At 47.8% G+C, this 20,346-nt stretch overlaps 1 protein-coding gene across 1 annotated transcript; it reads left to right on the top strand.

Annotated features, from left to right (window-relative positions):
• The first annotated feature begins 15,617 nt into the window (after positions 1–15,617).
• On the top strand, positions 15,618–17,635 carry LOC110489503 (kelch-like protein 34). Its single transcript, XM_021562219.2, has one exon. It carries the CDS (start codon positions 15,720–15,722, stop codon positions 17,514–17,516), a length of 1,797 nt encoding a protein of 598 aa, XP_021417894.2. The 5' UTR covers positions 15,618–15,719; the 3' UTR covers positions 17,517–17,635.
• Positions 17,636–20,346: the final 2,711 nt, after the last annotated feature.

The raw sequence follows: 20,346 nt of genomic DNA on the forward strand, positions 1-20,346 counted from the left end.
GGTCCAGTTCAGATAGGGTCTTGTTCTGTTAGGGTCCAGTTCAGATAGGGTCTTGTTCTGTTAGGGTCAAGTTAAGATAAGGTCCAGTTCAGACGGGGTCCAGTTCAGATGGGGTCCAGTTCAGACAGGGTCCAGTTCAGATAGTGTCTTGTTCTGTTAGGGTCAAGTTCAGATAAGGTCCAGTTCAGACAGGGTCCAGTTCAGATGGGGTCCAATTCGGTTAGGGTCTAGTTCAAATGGGGTCCAGTTCAGATGGGGTCCAGTTCAGATAGGTTCCAGTTCAGTTAGGGTCAGTTCAAATGGAGTCCAGTTCATATAGGGTCCAGCTCAGATAGGGTCCAGCTCAGATAGGGTCCAGTTCAGACGGGGTCTAGTTCAGATGGTGTCCAGTTTGGGTTCAGCTCCAGTTCAGATGAGGTCCATTTCAGATGGGGTCCAGTTCAGATAAGGTCCAGTTCAGACGGGGTCTAGTTCAGATGGGATCCAGTTCAGATGGGGTCCAGTTCAGATGGGGTCTTGTTTGGTTAGGGTCCAGTTTAGATGGGGTCCAGTTCAGATGGGGTCCAGTTCAGATGGGATCCAGTTCAGATGGGGTCCAGTTCAGACGGGGTCCAGTTCAGATGGGGTCCAGTTCAGATGGGATCCAGTTCAGATGGGGTCCAGTTTAGATGGGGTCCAATTCAGATGGGGTCCAGTTCAGATGGGGTCTTGTTTGGTTAGGGTCCAGTTTAGATGGGGTCCAGTTTAGATGGGGTCCAGTTGAAGATGGGGTCTAGTTCAGATGGGGTCCGGTTTAGATGGGGTCCAATTCAGATGGGGTCTTGTTCGGTTAGGGTACAGTTAAAATAGGTTAAAACATGGTTCCAGTTCAGATGGGGTCTTGTTCGGTTAGGGTCCAGTTTAGATGGGGTCCAGCTCAGATGGGGTTCAGTTCAGATAGGGTCCGGTTTAGATGGGGTTCAGTTTAGATGGGGTCCGGTTTAGATGGAGTCCAGTTCAGATTGTGTACATTTCAGATGTGGTCCATTTCAGATTGGGTTCAATTCAGCTTGCTTGCATCATGACTCCAGTTCAAAGTGTCCAGCTCAGACGGGGTCCAGTTCAGATGGGGTCTTGTTCGGTTAGGGTCCAGTTCGAGATGGGGTCCAGTTCAGATGGGGTCCAGTTTAGATGTGGTCTTGTTCAGATGGGGTCCAGTTCAGATGGGGTCCAGTTCAGATGGGGTCCAGTTCAGATGGGGTCTTGTTCGGTTAGGGTCCAGTTTAGATGGGGTCCAGTTCAGATGGGGTCCAGTTCAGATGGGGTCTTGTTCGGTTAGGGTTCAGTTTAGATGGGGTCCAGTTTAGATGGAGTCCAGTTTAGATGGAGTCCAGTTCAGATTGTGCACATTTCAGATGGGGTCCAGTTCAGATGGGGTCCAGTTCAGATGGGGTCTTGTTCGGTTAAGGTCCAGTTCGAGATGGGGTCCAGTTCAGAATGGGTACAGTTTAGATGTGGTCTTGTTCAATCAAATCAAATCAAATTTATTTTATATAGCCCTTCGTACATCAGCTGATATCTCAAAGTGCTGTACAGAAACCCAGCCTAAAACCCCAAACAGCAAGCAATGCAGGTGAAGAAGCACGGTGGCTAGGAAAAACTCCCTAGAAAGGCCAAAACCTAGGAAGAAACCTAGAGAGGAACCAGGCTATGTGGGGTGGCCAGTCCTCTTCTGGCTGTGCCGGGTGGAGATTATAACAAAACATGGTCAAGATGTTCAAATGTTCATAAATGACCAGCATGGTCGAATAATAATAATAAGGCAGAATAGTTGAAACTGGAGCAGCAGCACAGTCAGGTGGACTGGGGACAGCAAGGAGTCATCATGTCAGGTATTCCTGGGGCATGGTCCTAGGGCTCAGGTCCTCCGAGAGAGAGAAAGAAAGAGAGAATTAGAGAGAGCATATGTGGGATGGCCAGTCCTCTTCTGGCTGTGCCGGGTGGAGATTATAACAGAACATGGCCAAGATGTTCAAATGTTCATAAATGATCAGCATGGTCGAATAATAATAAGGCAGAACAGTTGAAACTGGAGCAGCAGCACAGCCAGGTGGACTGGGGACAGCAAGGAGTCATCATGTCAGGTAGTCCTGGGGCATGGTCCTAGGGCTCAGGTCCTCCGAGAGAGAGAAAGAGAGAAGGAGAGAATTAGAGAACGCACACTTAGATTCACACAGGACACCGAATAGGACAGGAGAAGTACTCCAGATATAACAAACTGACCCTAGCCCCCCGACACATAAACTACTGCAGCATAAATACTGGAGGCTGAGACAGGAGGGGTCAGGAGACACTGTGGCCCACTCCGAGGACACCCCCGGACAGGGCCAAACAGGAAGGATATAACCCCACCCACTTTGCCAAAGCACAGCCCCCACACCACTAGAGGGATATCTTCAACCACCAACTTACCATCCTGAGACAAGGCTGAGTATAGCCCACAAAGACCTCCGCCACGGCACAACTTAAGGGGGGGGGGGGGGCACCAACCAAGACAGGATGACCACATCAGTGACTCAACCCACTCAGGTGACGCACCTCCTCCAGGGACGGCATGAGAGAGCCCCAGTAAAGCCAGTGACTCAGCCCCTGTAATAGGGTTAGAGGCAGAGAATCCCAGTGGAAAGAGGGGAACCGGCCAGGCAGAGACAGCAAGGGTGGTTCGTTGCTCCAGAGCCTTTCCGTTCACCCTCCCACTCCTGGGCCAGACTACACTCAATCATATGACCCACTGAAGAGATGAGTCTTCAGTAGAGACTTAAAGGTTGAGACCGAGTTTGCGTCTCTGACATGGGTAGGCAGACCGTTCCATAAAAATGGAGCTCTATAGGAGAAAGCCCTGCCTCCAGCTGTTTGCTTAAAAATTCTAGGGACAATTAGGAGGCCTGCGTCTTGTGACCGTAGCGTACGTGTAGGTATGTACGGCAGGACCAAATCAGAGAGATAGATAGGAGCAAGCCCATGTAATGCTTTGTAGGTTAGCAGTAAAACCTTGAAATCAGCCCTTGCTTTGACAGGAAGCCAGTGTAGAGAGGCTAGCACTGGAGTAATATGATCAAATTTTTTGGTTCTAGTCAGGATTCTAGCAGCCGTATTTAGCACTAACTGAAGTTTATTTAGTGCTTTATCCGGGTAGCCGGAAAGTAGAGCATTGCAGTAGTCTAACCTGGAAGTGACAAAAGCATGGATTAATTTTTCTGCATCATTTTTGGACAGAAAGTTCCTGATTTTTGCAATGTTTCGTAGATGGAAAAAAGCTGTCCTTGAAATGGTCTTGATATGTTCTTCAAAAGAGAGATCAGGGTCCAGAGTAACGCCGAGGTCCTTCACAGTTTTATTTGAGACGACTGTACAACCATTAAGATTAATTGTCAGATTCAACAGAAGATCTCTTTGTTTCTTGGGACCTAGAACAAGCATCTCTGTTTTGTCCGAGTTTAAAAGTAGAAAGTTTGCAGCCATCCACTTCCTTATGTCTGAAACACATTCTTCTAGCAAGGGCAATTTTGGGGCTTCACCATGTTTAATTGAAATGTACAGCTGTGTGTCATCTGCATAGCAGTGAAAGTTAACATTATGTTTTCGAATAACATCCCCAAGAGGTAAAATATATAGTGAAAACAAAAGTGGTCCTAAAACGGAACCTTGAGGAACACCGAAATTTACAGTTGATTTGTCAGAGGACAGACCATTCACAGAGACAAACTGATATCTTTCCGACAGATAAGATCTAAACCAGGCCAGAACTTGTCCGTGTAGACCAATTTGGGTTTCCAATCTCTCCAAAAGAATGTGGTGATCGATGGTATCAAAAGCAGCACTAAGGTCTAGGAGCACGAGGACAGATGCAGAGCCTCGGTCCGATGCCATTAAAATGTCATTTACCACCTTCACAAGTGCCGTCTCAGTGCTATGATGGGGTCTAAAACCAGACTGAAGCATTTCGTATACATTGTTTGTCTTCAGGAAGGCAGTGAGTTGTTGCGCAACAGCCTTTTCTAAAATTTTTGAGAGGAATGGAAGATTCGATATAGGCCGATAGTTTTTTATATTTTCTGGGTCAAGGTTTGGCTTTTTCAAGAGAGGCTTTATTACTGCCACTTTTAATGAGTTTGGTACACATCCGGTGGATAGAGAGCCGTTTATTATGTTCAACATAGTAGGGCCAAGCACAGGAAGCAGCTCTTTCAGTAGTTTAGTTGGAATAGGGTCCAGTATGCAGCTTGAAGGTTTAGAGGCCATGATTATTTTCATCATTGTGTCAAGAGATATAGTACTAAAACACTTGAGTGTCTCTCTTGATCCTAGGTCCTGGCAGAGTTGTGCAGACTCAGGACAACTGAGCTTTGAAGGAATACGCAGATTTAAGGAAGAGTCCGTAATTTGCTTTCTAATAATCATAATCTTTTCCTCAAAGAAGTTCATGAATTTATCACTGCTAAAGTGAAAGTCATCCTCTCTTGGGGAATGCTGCTTTTTAGTTAGCTTTGCGACAGTATCAAAAAGGAATTTCGGATTGTTCTTATTTTCCTCAATTAAGTTAGAAAAATAGGATGATCGAGCAGCAGTAAGGGCTCTTCGGTACTGCACAGTACTGTCTTTCCAAGCTAGTCGGAAGACTTCCAGTTTGGTGTGGCGCCATTTCCGTTCCAATTTTCTGGAAGCTTGCTTCAGAGCTCGGGTATTTTCTGTGTACCAGGGAGCTAGTTTCTTATGAGAAATGTTTTTAGTTTTTAGGGGTGCAACTGCATCTAGGGTATTGCGAAAGGTTAAGTTGAGTTCCTCAGTTAGGTGGTTAACTGATTTTTGTCCTCTGGCGTCCTTGGGTAGGCAGAAGGAGTCTGGAAGGACATCAAGGAATCTTTGTGTTGTCTGTGAATTTATAGCACGACTTTTGATGATCCTTGGTTGGGGTCTGAGCAGATTATTTGTTGCAATTGCAAACGTAATAAAATGGTGGTCCGATAGTCCAGGATTATGAGGAAAAACATTAAGATCCACAACATTTATTCCATGGGACAAAACTAGGTCCAGCGTATGACTGTGACAGTGAGTGGGTCCAGAGACATGTTGGACAAAACCCACTGAGTCGATGATGGCTCCGAAAGCCTTTTGGAGTGGGTCTGTGGACTTTTCCATGTGAATATTAAAGTCACCAAAGATTAGAATATTATCCGCTATGACTACAAGGTCCGATAGGAATTCAGGGAACTCAGTGAGGAACGCTGTATATGGCCCAGGAGGCCTGTAAACAGTAGCTATAAAAAGTGATTGAGTAGGCTGCATAGATTTCATGACTAGAAGCTCAAAAGACGAAAACGTCATTTTTTTTTTTGTAAATTGAAATTTGCTATCGTAAATGTTAGCAACACCTCCGCCTTTGCGGGATGCACGGGGGATATGGTCACTAGTGTAGCCAGGAGGTGAGGCCTCATTTAACACAGTAAATTCATCAGGCTTAAGCCATGTTTCAGTCAGGCCAATCACATCAAGATTATGATCAGTGATTAGTTCATTGACTATAATTGCCTTTGAAGTAAGGGATCTAACATTAAGTAGCCCTATTTTGAGATGTGAGGTATCATGATCTCTTTCAATAATGACAGGAATGGAGGTGGTCTTTATCCTAGTGAGATTGCTAAGGCGAACACCGCCATGTTTAGTTTTGCCCAACCTAGGTCGAGGCACAGACACGGTCTCAATGGTGATAGCTGAGCTGACTACACTGACTGTGCTAGTGGCAGACTCCACTATGCTGGCAGGCTGGCTAACAGCCTGCTGCCTGGCCTGCACCCTATTTCATTGTGGAGCTAGAGGAGTTAGAGCCCTGTCTATGTTGGTAGATAAAATGAGAGCACCCCTCCAGCTAGGATGGAGTCCGTCACTCCTCAGCAGGTCAGGCTTGGTCCTGTTTGTGGGCGAGTCCCAGAAAGAGGGCCAATTATCTACAAATTCTATCTTTTGGGAGGGGCAGAAAACAGTTTTCAACCAGCGATTGAGTTGTGAGACTCTGCTGTAGAGCTCATCACTCCCCCTAACTGGGAGGGGGCCAGAGACAATTACTCGATGCCGACACATCTTTCTAGCTGATTTACACGCAGAAGCTATGTTGCGCTTGGTGATCTCTGACTGTTTCATCCTAACATCGTTGGTGCCGACGTGGATAACAATATCTCTATACTCTCTACACTCGCCAGTTTTAGCTTTAGCCAGCACCATCTTCAGATTAGCCTTAACGTCGGTAGCCCTGCCCCCCGGTAAACAGTGTATGATCGCTGGATGATTCTCAAGTCTAATACTGCGGGTAATGGAGTCGCCAATGACTAGAGTTTTCAATTTGTCAGAGCTAATGGTGGGAAGCTTCGGCGTCTCAGACCCCGTAACGGGAGGAGTAGAGACCAGAGAAGACTCGGCCTCTGACTCCGACCCGCTGCTTAATGGGGAAAACCGGTTGAAAGTTTCTGTCGGCTGAATGAGCGACACCGGTTGAGCGTTCCTACAGCATTTCCTTCCAGAAACCGTGAGAAAGTTGTCCGGCTGCGGGGACTGTGCCAGGGGATTTATACTACTATCTGTACTTACTGGTGGCACAGACGCGGTTTCATCCTTTCCTACACTGAAATTACCCTTGCCTAGCGATTGCGTCTGAAGCTGGGCTTGTAGCACAGCTATCCTCGCCGTAAGGCGAGTACAGCGACTACAATTAGAAGGCATCATGTTAATGTTACTACTTAGCTTCGGCTGTTGGAGGTCCTGACGAATCGTGTCCAGATAAAGCGTCCGGAGTGAAAAAGTTGAGTAGGAAAAAACAAAAATATAAACGGTAATTAAAAAGTAAAAACCGTAAATTTGTCAGGTAGCAAAACAGGTTGGCAACAAAACGCACAGCAACTCAAAAACAAGTCTGCAAGTCGTGACCGGAAATGACGTTGTGTCATCTACAGGTGTGCAAAAGCGCAGAAAAGTAAATAAATATAAACAGTATGGGGATGAGGTAGGTTCAGATGGGGTCCAGTTCAGTTGGGGTCCAGTTCAGATGGGGTCCAATTCAGATGGGATCCAGTACAGATGGGGTCCAATTCAGATGGGGTCCAGTTCAGATGGGGTCTTGTTCGGTTAGGGTCCAGTTTAGATGGGGTCCCGTTCGGATGGGGTCTTGTTCGGTTAGGGTTCAGTTCAGATGGGGTCCAGTTTAGATGGGGTCCTGTTTAGATGGGGTCCAGTTCAGATGGGGTCTTGTTCAGTTAGGGTCCAGTTTAGATGGGGTCCAGTTTAGATGGGGTCCCGTTCAGATGGGGTCCAGTTCAGATAGGGTCCGGTTTAGATGGAGTCCAGTTTAGATGGAGTCCAGTTCAGATTGTGTACATTTCAGATGTGGTCCATTTCAGATTGGGTTCAATTCAGCTTGCTTCCATCATGACTCCAGTTCAATTAGTGTCCAGCTCAGACGGGGTCCAGTTCAGATGGGGTCTTGTTCGGTTAGGGTCCAGTTCGAGATGGGGTCCAGTTCAGATGGGGTCCAGTTCAGATGGGGTCTTGTTCGGTTAGGGTCCAGTTTAGATGGGGTCCAGTTCAGACAGGGTCCAGTTCAGATAGGGTCTTGTTCTGTTAGGGTCCAGTTCAGATAGGGTCTTGTTCTGTTAGGGTCAAGTTAAGATAAGGTCCAGTTCAGACGGGGTCCAGTTCAGATGGGGTCCAGTTCAGACAGGGTCCAGTTCAGATAGTGTCTTGTTCTGTTAGGGTCAAGTTCAGATAAGGTCCAGTTCAGACAGGGTCCAGTTCAGATGGGGTCCAATTCGGTTAGGGTCTAGTTCAAATGGGGTCCAATTCAGATGGGGTCCAGTTCAGATAGGTTCCAGTTCAGTTAGGGTCAGTTCAGATGGGGTCCAGTTCAGATGGGGTCCAGTTCAGATGGGTTCCAGTTCAGTTAGGGTCAGTTCAGATTGGGTCCAGTTCAGATTGGGTCCAGTTCAGATAGGTTACAGTTCAGATAGTGTCCGGTTTAGATGGAGTCCAGTTTAGATGGAGTCCAGTTCAGATTGTGTAAATTTCAGATGTTGTCCATTTCAGATTGGGTTCAATTCAGCTTGCTTGCATCATGACTCCAGTTCAAATAGTGTCCAGCTCAGACCGGGTCCAGTTCAGATGGGGTCTTGTTCGGTTAGGGTCCAGTTCAAATGGGGTCCAGTTCAGATGGGGTCCAGTTCAGATGGGTTCCAGTTCAGTTAGGGTCCAGTTCAGATCGGGTCTTGTTCGGTTAGGGTCCAGTTCGAGATGGGGTCCAGTTCAGATGGGGTCCAGTTCAGATGGGGTCTTGTTCGGTTAGGGTCCAGTTCGAGATGGGGTCCAGTTCAGATGGGGTCCAGTTTAGATGTGGTCTTGTTCAGATGGGGTCCAGTTCAGATGGGGTCCATTTCAGATGGGATCCAGTTCAGATGGGGTCCAGTTCAGATGGGGTCTTGTTCGGTTAGGGTCCAGTTTAGAAGGGGTCTTTTTCAGTTAGGGTGCAGTTTAGATGGGATCCAGTTTAGATGGGGTCCAGTTCGAGTTGGGGTCCAGTTCAGATGGGATCCAGTTCAGATTGGGTCCAATTCAGATGGGGTCCAGTTCAGATGGGGTCTTTTTCAGTTAGGGTGCAGTTTAGATGGGATCCAGTTTAGATGGGGTCCAGTTCGAGATGGGGTCCAGTTCAGATGGGATCCAGTTCAGATGGGGTCCAATTCAGATGGGGTCCAGTTCAGATGGGGTCTTGTTCGGTTAGGGTCCAGTTTAGATGGGGTCCAGTTCAGATGGGGTTCAGTTCAGATGGGGTCTTGTTCGGTTAGGGTCCAGTTTAGATGGGATCCAGTTTAGATGGGGTCCAGTTCGAGATGGGGTCCAGTTCAGATGGGATCCAGTTCAGATGGGGTCCAATTCAGATGGGGTCCATTTCAGATGGGGTCTTGTTCGGTTAGGGTCCAGTTTAGATGGGGTCCAGTTCAGATGGGATCCAGTTTAGATGGGGTCAAGTTCGAGATGGGGTCCAGTTCGAGATGGGGTCCAGTTTAGATGGGGTCCAGTTTAGATGGGGTCCAATTCAGATGGGGTCTTGTTCGGTTAGGGTCCAGTTAAGATGGGGTCCAGTTTAGATGGGGTCCCGTTCAGATCGGGTCTTGTTCGGTTAGTGTTCAGTTCAGATGGGGTCCAGTTTAGATGGGGTCCAGTTTAGATGGGGTCCAGTTCAGATGGGGTCTTGCTCGGTTAGGGTCCAGTTTAGATGGGGTCCCGTTCAGATGGGGTCCAGTTCAGATAGGGTCTTGTTCTGTTAGGGTCCAGTTAAGATAAGGTCCAGTTCAGACAGGGTCCAGTTGAGATAGGGTCCATTTCAGACAGGGTCCAGTTCAGATAGGGACTTCTTCTGTTACCGTCCAGTTAAGATAAGGTCCAGTTCAGATGGGGTCCAGTTTAGATGGGGTCCTGTTTAGATGGGGTCCAGTTCAGATGGGGTCTTGTTCAGTTAGGGTCCAGTTTAGATGGGGTCCAGTTTAGATGGGGTCCCGTTTAGATGGGGTCCAGTTCAGATAGGGTCTTGTTCTGTTAGGGTCCAGTTCAGATAAGGTCCAGTTCAGACAGGGTCCAGTTCAGATGGGGTCCAATTCGGTTATGGTCCAGTTCAAATGGGGTCCAGTTCAGATGGGGTCTTGTTCGGTTAGGGTCCAGTTTATATGGGATCCAGTTCAGATGGGATCCAGTTTAGATGGGGTCAAGTTCGAGATGGGGTCCAGTTCGAGATGGGGTCCAGTTTAGATGGGGTCCAGTTTAGATGGGGTCCAATTCAGATGGGGTCTTGTTCGGTTAGGGTCCAGTTAAGATGGCGTCCAGTTTAGATGGGGTCCCGTTCAGATGGGGTCTTGTTCGGTTAGTGTTCAGTTCAGATGGGGTCCAGTTTAGATGGGGTCCAGTTCAGATGGGTTCCAGTTCAGTTAGGGTCCAGTTCAGATCGGGTCTTGTTCGGTTAGGGTCCAGTTCGAGATGGGGTCCAGTTCAGATGGGGTCCAGTTCAGATGGGGTCTTGTTCGGTAGGGTCCAGTTCGAGATGGGGTCCAGTTCAGATGGGGTCCAGTTTAGATGTGGTCTTGTTCAGATGGGGTCCAGTTCAGATGGGGTCCATTTCAGATGGGATCCAGTTCAGATGGGGTCCAGTTCAGATGGGGTCTTGTTCGGTTAGGATCCAGTTTCGAAGGGGTCTTTTTCAGTTAGGGTGCAGTTTAGATGGGATCCAGTTTAGATGGGGTCCAGTTCGAGTTGGGGTCCAGTTCAGATGGGATCCAGTTCAGATTGGGTCCAATTCAGATGGGGTCCAGTTCAGATGGGGTCTTTTTCAGTTAGGGTGCAGTTTAGATGGGATCCAGTTTAGATGGGGTCCAGTTCGAGATGGGGTCCAGTTCAGATGGGATCCAGTTCAGATGGGGTCCAATTCAGATGGGGTCCAGTTCAGATGGGGTCTTGTTCGGTTAGGGTCCAGTTTAGATGGGGTCCAGTTCAGATGGGGTTCAGTTCAGATGGGGTCTTGTTCGGTTAGGGTCCAGTTTAGATGGGATCCAGTTTAGATGGGGTCCAGTTCGAGATGGGGTCCAGTTCAGATGGGATCCAGTTCAGATGGGGTCCAATTCAGATGGGGTCCATTTCAGATGGGGTCTTGTTCGGTTAGGGTCCAGTTTAGATGGGGTCCAGTTCAGATGGGATCCAGTTTAGATGGGGTCAAGTTCGAGATGGGGTCCAGTTCGAGATGGGGTCCAGTTTAGATGGGGTCCAGTTTAGATGGGGTCCAATTCAGATGGGGTCTTGTTCGGTTAGGGTCCAGTTAAGATGGGGTCCAGTTTAGATGGGGTCCCGTTCAGATGGGGTCTTGTTCGGTTAGTGTTCAGTTCAGATGGGGTCCAGTTTAGATGGGGTCCAGTTTAGATGGGGTCCAGTTCAGATGGGGTCTTGCTCGGTTAGGGTCCAGTTTAGATGGGGTCCCGTTCAGATGGGGTCCAGTTCAGATAGGGTCTTGTTCTGTTAGGGTCCAGTTAAGATAAGGTCCAGTTCAGACAGGGTCCATTTGAGATAGGGTCCATTTCAGACAGGGTCCAGTTCAGATAGGGACTTCTTCTGTTACCGTCCAGTTAAGATAAGGTCCAGTTCAGATGGGGTCCAGTTTAGATGGGGTCCTGTTTAGATGGGGTCCAGTTCAGATGGGGTCTTGTTCAGTTAGGGTCCAGTTTAGATGGGGTCCAGTTTAGATGGGGTCCCGTTTAGATGGGGTCCAGTTCAGATAGGGTCTTGTTCTGTTAGGGTCCAGTTCAGATAAGGTCCAGTTCAGACAGGGTCCAGTTCAGATGGGGTCCAATTCGGTTAGGGTCCAGTTCAAATGGGGTCCAGTTCAGATGGGGTCTTGTTCGGTTAGGGTCCAGTTTAGATGGGATCCAGTTCAGATGGGATCCAGTTTAGATGGGGTCAAGTTCGAGATGGGGTCCAGTTCGAGATGGGGTCCAGTTTAGATGGGGTCCAGTTTAGATGGGGTCCAATTCAGATGGGGTCTTGTTCGGTTAGGGTCCAGTTAAGATGGCGTCCAGTTTAGATGGGGTCCCGTTCAGATGGGGTCTTGTTCGGTTAGTGTTCAGTTCAGATGGGGTCCAGTTTAGATGGGATTCAGTTTAGATGGGGTCCAGTTCAGATGGGGTCTTGCTCGGTTAGGGTCCAGGTTAGATGGGGTCCAGTTTAGATGGGGTCCCGTTCAGATGGGGTCCAGTTCAGATAGGGTCTTGTTCTGTTAGGGTCCAGTTAAGATAAGGTCCAGTTCAGACAGGGTCCAGTTGAGATAGGGTCCATTTCAGACAGGGTCCAGTTCAGATAGGGACTTGTTCTGTTAGGGTCCAGTTCAGATAAGGTCCAGTTCAGACAGGGTCCAGTTCAGACGGGGTCCAATTCGGTTAGGGTCCAGTTCAAATGGAGTCCAGTTCATATAGGGTCCAGCTCAGATAGGGTCCAGTTCAGATAGGGTCCAGTTCAGACGGGGTCCAGTTCAGATGGTGTCCAGTTTGGGTTCGGGTCCAGTTCAGATAGGGTCCAGTTCAGACGGGGTCCAGTTCAGATGGGTCTTGTTCGGTTAGGGTCCAGTTTAGATGGGGTCCAGTTCAGATGGGGTCCAGTTCAGATGGGGTCTTGTTCGGTTAGGGTTCAGTTTAGATGGGGTCCAGTTTAGATGGGGTCCAGTTCAGATGGGGTCCAGTTCAGATGGGGTCCAATTCAGATGGGGTCCAGTTCAGATGAGGTCTTGTTTGGTTAGGGTCCAGTTTAGATGGGGTCCAGTTTAGATGGGGTCCCGTTCAGATGGGGTCTTGTTCGGTTAGGGTTCAGTTTAGATGGGGTCCAGTTTAGATGGGGTCCCGTTCAGATGGGGTCCAGTTCAGAAAAGGTCCAGTTCAGATAGGGTCTTGTTCTGTTACGGTCCAGTTAAGATAAGGTCCAGTTCAGATGGGGTCCAGTTTAGATGGGGTCCTGTTTAGATGGGGTCCAGTTCAGATGGGGTCTTGTTCAGTTAGGGTCCAGTTTAGATGGGGTCCAGTTTAGATGGGGTCCCGTTTAGATGAGGTCCAGTTCAGATAGGGTCTTGTTCTGTTAGGGTCCAGTTCAGATAAGGTCCAGTTCAGACAGGGTCCAGTTCAGATGGGGTCCAATTCGGTTAGGGTCCAGTTCAAATGGGGTCCAGTTCAGATGGGGTCCAGTTCAGATGGGGTCCAGTTCAGATAGGGTCCAGTTCAGTTAGGGTCCAGTTCAGATGGGGTCCAGTTCAGTTAGGGTCCAATTCAGATAGGGTCCAGTTCGGGTAGGGTACATTTGAAATGGGTTATATCATGGTTCCAGTTCAGATAGGGTCCAGCTCAGATGGGGTCCAGTTCAGATAGGGTCCGGTTTAGATGGAGTCCAGTTTAGATGGAGTCCAGTTCAGATTGTGTACATTTCAGATGTGGTCCATTTCAGATTGGGTTCAATTCAGCTAGCTTGTATCATGACTCCAGTTCAAATAGTGTCCAGCTCAGACGGGGTCCAGTTCAGATGGGGTCTTGTTCGGTTAGGGTCCAGTTCGAGATGGGGTCCAGTTCAGATGCGGTCCAGTTCAGATGGGGTCCTTTTCGGTTAGGGTCCAGTTCGAGATGGGGTCCATTTCAGATGGGGTCCAGTTCAGATGTGGTCTTGTTCAGATGGGATCCAGTTCAGATGCGGTCCAGTTCAGATGGGGTCCTTTTCGGTTAGGGTCCAGTTCGAGATGGGGTCCATTTCAGATGGGGTCCAGTTCAGATGGGGTCCAATTCAGATGGGATCCAGTTCAGATGGGGTCCAGTTCAGATGGGATCTAGTTCAGATGGGGTGCAGTTCAGATGGGGTCCAGTTTCAGATGGGGTCCAGTTCAGATAAGGTCCAGTTCAGACGGGATCTAGTTCAGACGGGGTCCAGTTCAGATGGGGTCCAGTTCAGATGGGGTCCAGTTTAGATGGGGTCCAGTTCAGATGGGGTCTTGTTCGGTTAGGGTGCAGTTTAGATGGGGTCCAGTTCGAGATGGGGTCCAATTCGAGATGGGTCCAGTTCAGATGGGGTCCAGTTTAGATGGGGTCCAGTTCAGATGGGGTCCAGTTTGGGTTCGGGTCCAGTTTAGATGGGGTCCAGTTTAGATGGGGTCCCATTCAGATGGGGTCTTGTTCGGTTAGGGTTCAGTTCAGATGGGGTCCAGTTTAGATGGGGTCCAGTTTAGATGGGGTCCAGTTCAGACGGGGTCTTGTTCGGTTAGGGTCCAGTTTAGATGGGGTCCCGTTCAGATGGGGTCCAGTTCAGATAAGGTCCAGTTCAGATAGGGTCTTGTTCTGTTAGGGTCCAGTTAAGATAAGGTCCAGTTCAGACAGGGTCCAGTTCAGATAGGGTCCAGTTCAGACAGGGTCCAGTTCAGGTAGGGTCTTGTTCTGTTAGGGTCCAGTTCAGATAAGGTCCAGTTCAGACAGGGTCCAGTTCAGACGGGGTCCAATTCGGTTAGGGTCCAGTTCAAATGGGGTCCAGTTCATATAGGTTCCAGCTCAGATAGGGTCCAGCTCAGATAGGGTCCAGTTCAGACGGGTTCCAGTTCAGATGGTGTCCAGTTTGGGTTCGGGTCCAGTTCAGATGGGGTCCAGTTCAGATGGGGTCCAGTTCAGATAAGGTCCAGTTCAGACGGGTTCCAGTTCAGATGGGGTCCAGTTTGGGTTCGGGTCCAGTTCAGACGGGGTCCAGTTTGGGTTCAGGTCCAGTTCAGACAGGGTCCAGTTCAGATGGGGTCCAGTTCAGACAGGGTCCAGTTCAGACGGGGTCCAGTTCAGATGGGGTCCAGTTTGGGTTCAGGTCCAGTTCAGATGGGGTCCAGTTCATATAGAGTTAAATAATTTGTAAAATGGAACATCCAAGTCATGTTTCTATTCCTGTAGTAATGCTGTAGTCAGGGTGATGTTGGTAGATGTGGACACTGGACTCTTCAGTGCTGACTAATAGCTCTATTTACCCCTGAGGTCATCTACTGTGTGGGTGTGTGTGTGTGTGTGTGTGTGTGTGTGTGTGTGTGTGTGTGTGTGTGTGTGTGTGTGTGTGTTTTGAGCAGACCCTATCTTGAATATAGAGGAAAGGGCAGCGTGCGTACACACACACACAAACAAACACACACACTGACCCACACACACACACACATACAAACACACACATACACACACATACAAACACACACTGACGCACACATACACACACACTGACACCCACACTCACATACAAACACACACACATGAAAACACACACACTGACACACACATACACACTGACGCACACACACACATACAAACACACACACTGACAAACATACACACATACAAACACACTGACACATACACACACACTGACGCACACACACACTGACACTCATACACACATACAAATACACACACATACTGTACAAACACACACACACACACACACATGTTGACCTCTTACACAAATAGACAATAACACAAATATGAAAGCATGCAGACAGAGATGGGGACAGATCTGGGGTGTATCATTGGGTCAGGGGACGTGGCAGTGTGTGCGGGTGTGTGTGAGTTTTACTGGGTGTGGGTGTGCGAGCATGTCTGTTTATTGGTGGCTGTGAGCCTGTGTCTGGGTGTGTGTGAGTTCAGAGGTGGTGGTTAAAACTCCTGTCACAGTGATAACGTGTCAAATGCCAGCGGGTGCAGACAGAGACACACAGAGACAGAGAAACCAACGACCGACACTCATCTCTCTTGTCCTCTCCCTCACCTCTCTCTTGTCTTCTCTCTCTCTCTCTCTCTCTCTTTTTCTTCTCTCTCAATCTCCATCTTTTGCAATCTTCTCTCTCTTTTCTCTCTCTCTGTCACTCTTCTCTCTCTCTTCTTTCTCTTCTCTCTCAATCTCCATCTTTCGCAATCTTCTCTCTCTCTCTCTCCTCTCTCTTTCTCTTCTCTCTCAATCTCCATCTTTCGCAATCTTCTCTCTCTCTTTTCTCTCTCTCTCTCACTCTCTTCTCTCTCTCTTACTCTCTTCTCTCTCTCTTTCTCTCAATCTCTTTCTCCTCTCTCTCAATCTCGCACTCAATCTATCCCTCTCTCTCTCTCTCTACTTTCTTTATGGAGAGTTATTCTCTCCTCCACAGTTCTTACCAGAGTTCTGTTCTTTTCTCCGGCTTCGGGAAGCTGCGCTCTGACAGGAGGCTGTGTGATGTTGTCTTGGAGACGGGAGGCGTGTCCTTCCCGTGTCACCGCGTCCTATTGGCCAGTTCCAGCCAGTATTTCTGGTGTTTGTTTGGTGAGAAGACGGAGGAGAGGATAGCTGCTAGCATTAGACTCCCGGCGCTAACTCCTGCAGGACTAGAGACTGTTCTGGACTTCCTGTACTCTGGATGGCTCAGCCTATCAGCTACCTCACTGCCCGTTGTTCTGGAGACTGCCAGGTACCTTCAGGTGGACACAGCTGTGTCGCTATGCGAGCGCTTCCTTAGCGATGGGCTGTCGCGGAGGACCTCATGTTTCTATGCCAACCTGGCTGAGCACCACTTCCTGCCTGACGCGCTGGCAGCCGCCAATCAAATCATCGCCATGGAGATGGCCACATTGCTACGGGAGGACAGGGAGGGGCTTCTGGGGCTGAACGTCCAATCACTAACGGATGTGCTGGACAGGGATGAACTACCTGGTGTCAAGGAGGTGGAGCTACTGAAACTTGTGCTGGATTGGCTGGATGCTAACCAGCCTCTCCCATTGGTCCGCTGTAACCTGCTGCTCAGCCGACTCCGTTTTGGATTGGTTACTCCCTCTGACATCACAACAATAAGCCCTGCCCACACCAACATGAACACGCCCCTGATGAGGAGTAAAGTGACGCAGGCGCTGGAGTATCATTGGCTGGGCTCAGCTAGACCAATAAGACAGAGCCGACACTCCTCCCTCAGAGCAGCAGCCAACTACGTGCTCCTAGTGGGGGGTGGGCCCAGCACTGATTGGCCACAACAGCAGGTGCTCACCTTCGACCTTAGAGACAGGAAGTGGTCATCATTGAGCGCTGGTCTCCCACGACGACTGAAGAACCACTGTGTGTGCTGCGTCGGGGGGTTCCTGTTTGTGATTGGAGGAGAAGAGGTGAAGGGCGGAGCAGAGGGGGGCGAAGGGAAGTCTGTTTCTATGACGACAACTAATTGTGTGTGGCGGTACGATCCTCGCTTTGCATGCTGGGAGGAAGCGGACCCCATGCTGGAGAGGAGATCCCAGTTCAGCTGCTGTGTTGTAGACCATGTCATCTACACTATAGGGGGAACACACACACACTCAGACACACACTCCTGCCTGGCCTCAGTGGAGTTCTATGACATGGCAACAGGTCATTGGCGGAGAGGAATTTCTCTGCCCCGCCCCCTTTATGGCCACGCCTCGGTCACACTGGGAACTGGAATCCTAATGTCTGGTGGTAGCCATGGCAACCAGGACCGTACACAGGTCAGTATCCAGGAGGGTAATCAGGGCAACTGTGAGGTCCTCTTCCTAGATATGGTTGCTAGGGGTGGAGTTTGGGAGAAGCGAGCACCGATGTCCATTGGCCGTTTCGGTCACCGCATGGCAACTGTTGCTGGATGTGTCTACGCGTTACTAGGAATGTACGAGCACTACTGCGATATTGAGCGATATGACTCACTCGCTGACCAGTGGACACGCCTTCACCCAGTACTCATTGGCTCGTTCGACTACGGACTGGTGGCAACAGCAAATGGGAGGCTGCTGCTGTTTGGAGGCAGGAAATGGCGGGATGGACAGGAAGTGAGCGTAGCAGGTGTTCTAGAATATGACACAGAGAGAGACCGTTGGGCCGAGATCTGTCAGCTACACACTCCTCTGACTGGAACACAATGTGTTGTGATGGCTCTGTCAGACTAACACAATATACATGGAGTAGAAAATAGCATGGCTATATACAGGGAGTAGAGAATAACATGGTTATATACAGGAAGTAGAAAATAACATGGCTATATACAGGGAGTAGAGAATAACATGGTTATATACAGGAAGTAGAAAATAACATGGCTATATACAGGGAGTAGAGAATAACATGGTTATATACAGGAAGTAGAAAATAATATGGTTATATACAGGGAGTAGAAAATAACATGGCTATATACAGGAAATAGAAAATAGCATGGCTATTTACAGGGAGTAGAAAATAACACGGCTACAGTGTTTCTTCCTTTAAAAGTTGCGTTGTACTGCCACACAGCTTGCGGGCTGCTGCGGATTGCACGTTATTTAAGTGTCAGCCATTGTTGCCATTAAGGCTAGTTAGTATTAATGCTAGTTAATACTAGTTTGACCACCAGAGGGAATGTTTGAGAAGCATTTGATTGTATTAATATTGGCTGGACTAGAGATTTTTTTTTTGTTGTTGTAAGAACATAGTATATGTGATTGATTTAGGTTAATTCATTTGATTAATATTATGGTGTTTCTATTCCAAGAAAAATGAAAAACGAAACCCTCAGGGTTTCCATTAGGAAAATATGGCGCTGTACAACGCTGTACTAAGTGACTGCGAGTGAAGAGGAAAATAATCCTAACATTTCTATACCCTAATTGTAGGCTAACCAATACCCAAACGGAGATTCAGTGAAAATTAAAATCTCATTGATTTACCAAGACCAGTCCCCATGCTCAGAGCAGCACGAAACGGTGCTGAAATAGTTGACCACACGCGGGTATAGCCATGTTCAAATCCTATCATAACAATTGGATGACTTTGTTCCAGTAAGAAACAATTTGTTGCCTTCATTAGACTACATTATTCAGAAAAATTCATCTGTAAATCTGCCAAGCCTATAAGCAAAGATGAACTGGTGAAGGCCATCAAGACGTTTTGGCTTGAGAAACTGACGATACAACAATGCAACAAAGACATTGATCATTTCAGCAAGGTTTTGCCAGCGGTCGTGGATCTGGGGGGGAAGTGCAACTAAAATGTAGCTGAGATGTACTGTACAGTAGTGGAAATAAACATCTGTATTTTAAAAGTATTTTTTATTGTTATTTTATTAACGAAAGCATAAAGATGTTGATGAACATATACTGTGTTAAACTTTAGAGTACTTAAGCATCGAATACATTGCAAGTTGGGTGGATTTTCACACCTACAGTGGCCGGGCAATTAAACTAATCGTGGATAACACATCGGCTCTGGGAACTCATTAAGAGGCTGCTTCTTTCTTCAATATGCTTTAAATATCACAATGTCACAAATAATTGAACCCCAACATGAGCAGATGAACTTGGTCAAAACATGTATTTATTAAAGACCGTCAGAAAGAATGTTGGTACTTATTTGTTTTGATTCCAAAACCTTTTACGAGTGAATAATCCAATAATAATTGGTATGACACGGCTCTCGTAACTCATTAAAAGGCGGCTTCTGTATGAAAATACTTGCAGATCAATTAATTCTAAATTAATATCTAAGTGGTTGTCACGCCCTGAACGTAGAGAGCTTTTTATGTGTCTATTTTTGAGTTGGTCAGGGTGTGATTTGGGTGGCATTCTATGCTCTTTTTCTATGTGTTTGTATTTCTTTGTTTTGGCCTGGTATGGTTCTCAATCAGGGACAGCTGTCGATCGTTGTCTCTGATTGAGAACCATACTTAGGTAGCTTTTCCCCACAGGGTTTTTGTGGGTAGTTGTTTTCCGTATCAGTGTTTGCATCTTATGGGACTGTTTTTGTTTAATTTATTCTCTTGTAATTTTTGTATTTAGTGTTCAGTTCAATAAATAATATGAACACTTACCACGCTGCACCTTGGTCCTCCACTCCTTCCAACAGCCGTTACAGGGGTGTTTTTTGTTAGGGCAAATCTGGACTGCGAGAATATCTAAGGGGCTTTTATATAATTACAACGCAGGGTTAATAATAATAATAATCGTTGGATAACAGATCGGCTCTCGGAGCTCATTAAGAGGTGGCTTGTATCTTCAATATGCTTTAAATGCCACAATGGCACAAATAATGCTGACAAATCATCGCTGGACTCTCATTCAATTTCTTCTTCACGTCAGCAAAGAAGGACTCGGTGTTTCAGAAACTCACTTTATGTAGAGTGGCTACAGTACACTGTGGTAAATAAAGCCGTTTAGAATGATTTATTTATGTTTTAGAGGGTGAGAAACCAAAAGCCCACTGTGCCTAATTTTAGAAAATTGTCAGTCCGATAGATAATGATAGCCCATGCCCACGACGAGCCATGTGGAGGCCATAGGGGGGTCAAGGCTACATGTGAAACATTGCGACAGGTGGCCTACTGGCCTCACATGGAACAAGACGTGGCACAATCCGTTAGGGGGTGTTTAGTTTGCTGCCAGTTTCAACCCTCCAAGCCACTTCACAGAGCACCCCTGCAACGCAAGGATGTGTCTTACCCCTGGAGCTCGATCCAGATCGACTGGGTCGGCCCAGTTGCCAGGTCAGCCAGAGGCAACAAGTGTCTCCTCACAGTGACTTGCACATTCACAAAGTGGGTGGAGTGCCTGCCGGTGACCAATGACACAGCGGAAACCACTGCCGTTCTTTTGCTAAACCACGTTTTCAGTCATTTCAGCCTGCCAGGAGAAACCGGGGTCAGCGACAGAGGAACCCACTTTTCAGCAGCTGTAATGACCGAACTGTGGAGGCTTCTGGGAGTCAAAGCTAAACTCCACATCGCAGTTCGGGCAGGGTAGAAAGGAGCAACCA

This window comes from Oncorhynchus mykiss, chromosome 15, assembly GCF_013265735.2.
Source record: "Oncorhynchus mykiss isolate Arlee chromosome 15, USDA_OmykA_1.1, whole genome shotgun sequence".
Lineage (NCBI taxonomy): Eukaryota > Metazoa > Chordata > Actinopteri > Salmoniformes > Salmonidae > Oncorhynchus > Oncorhynchus mykiss.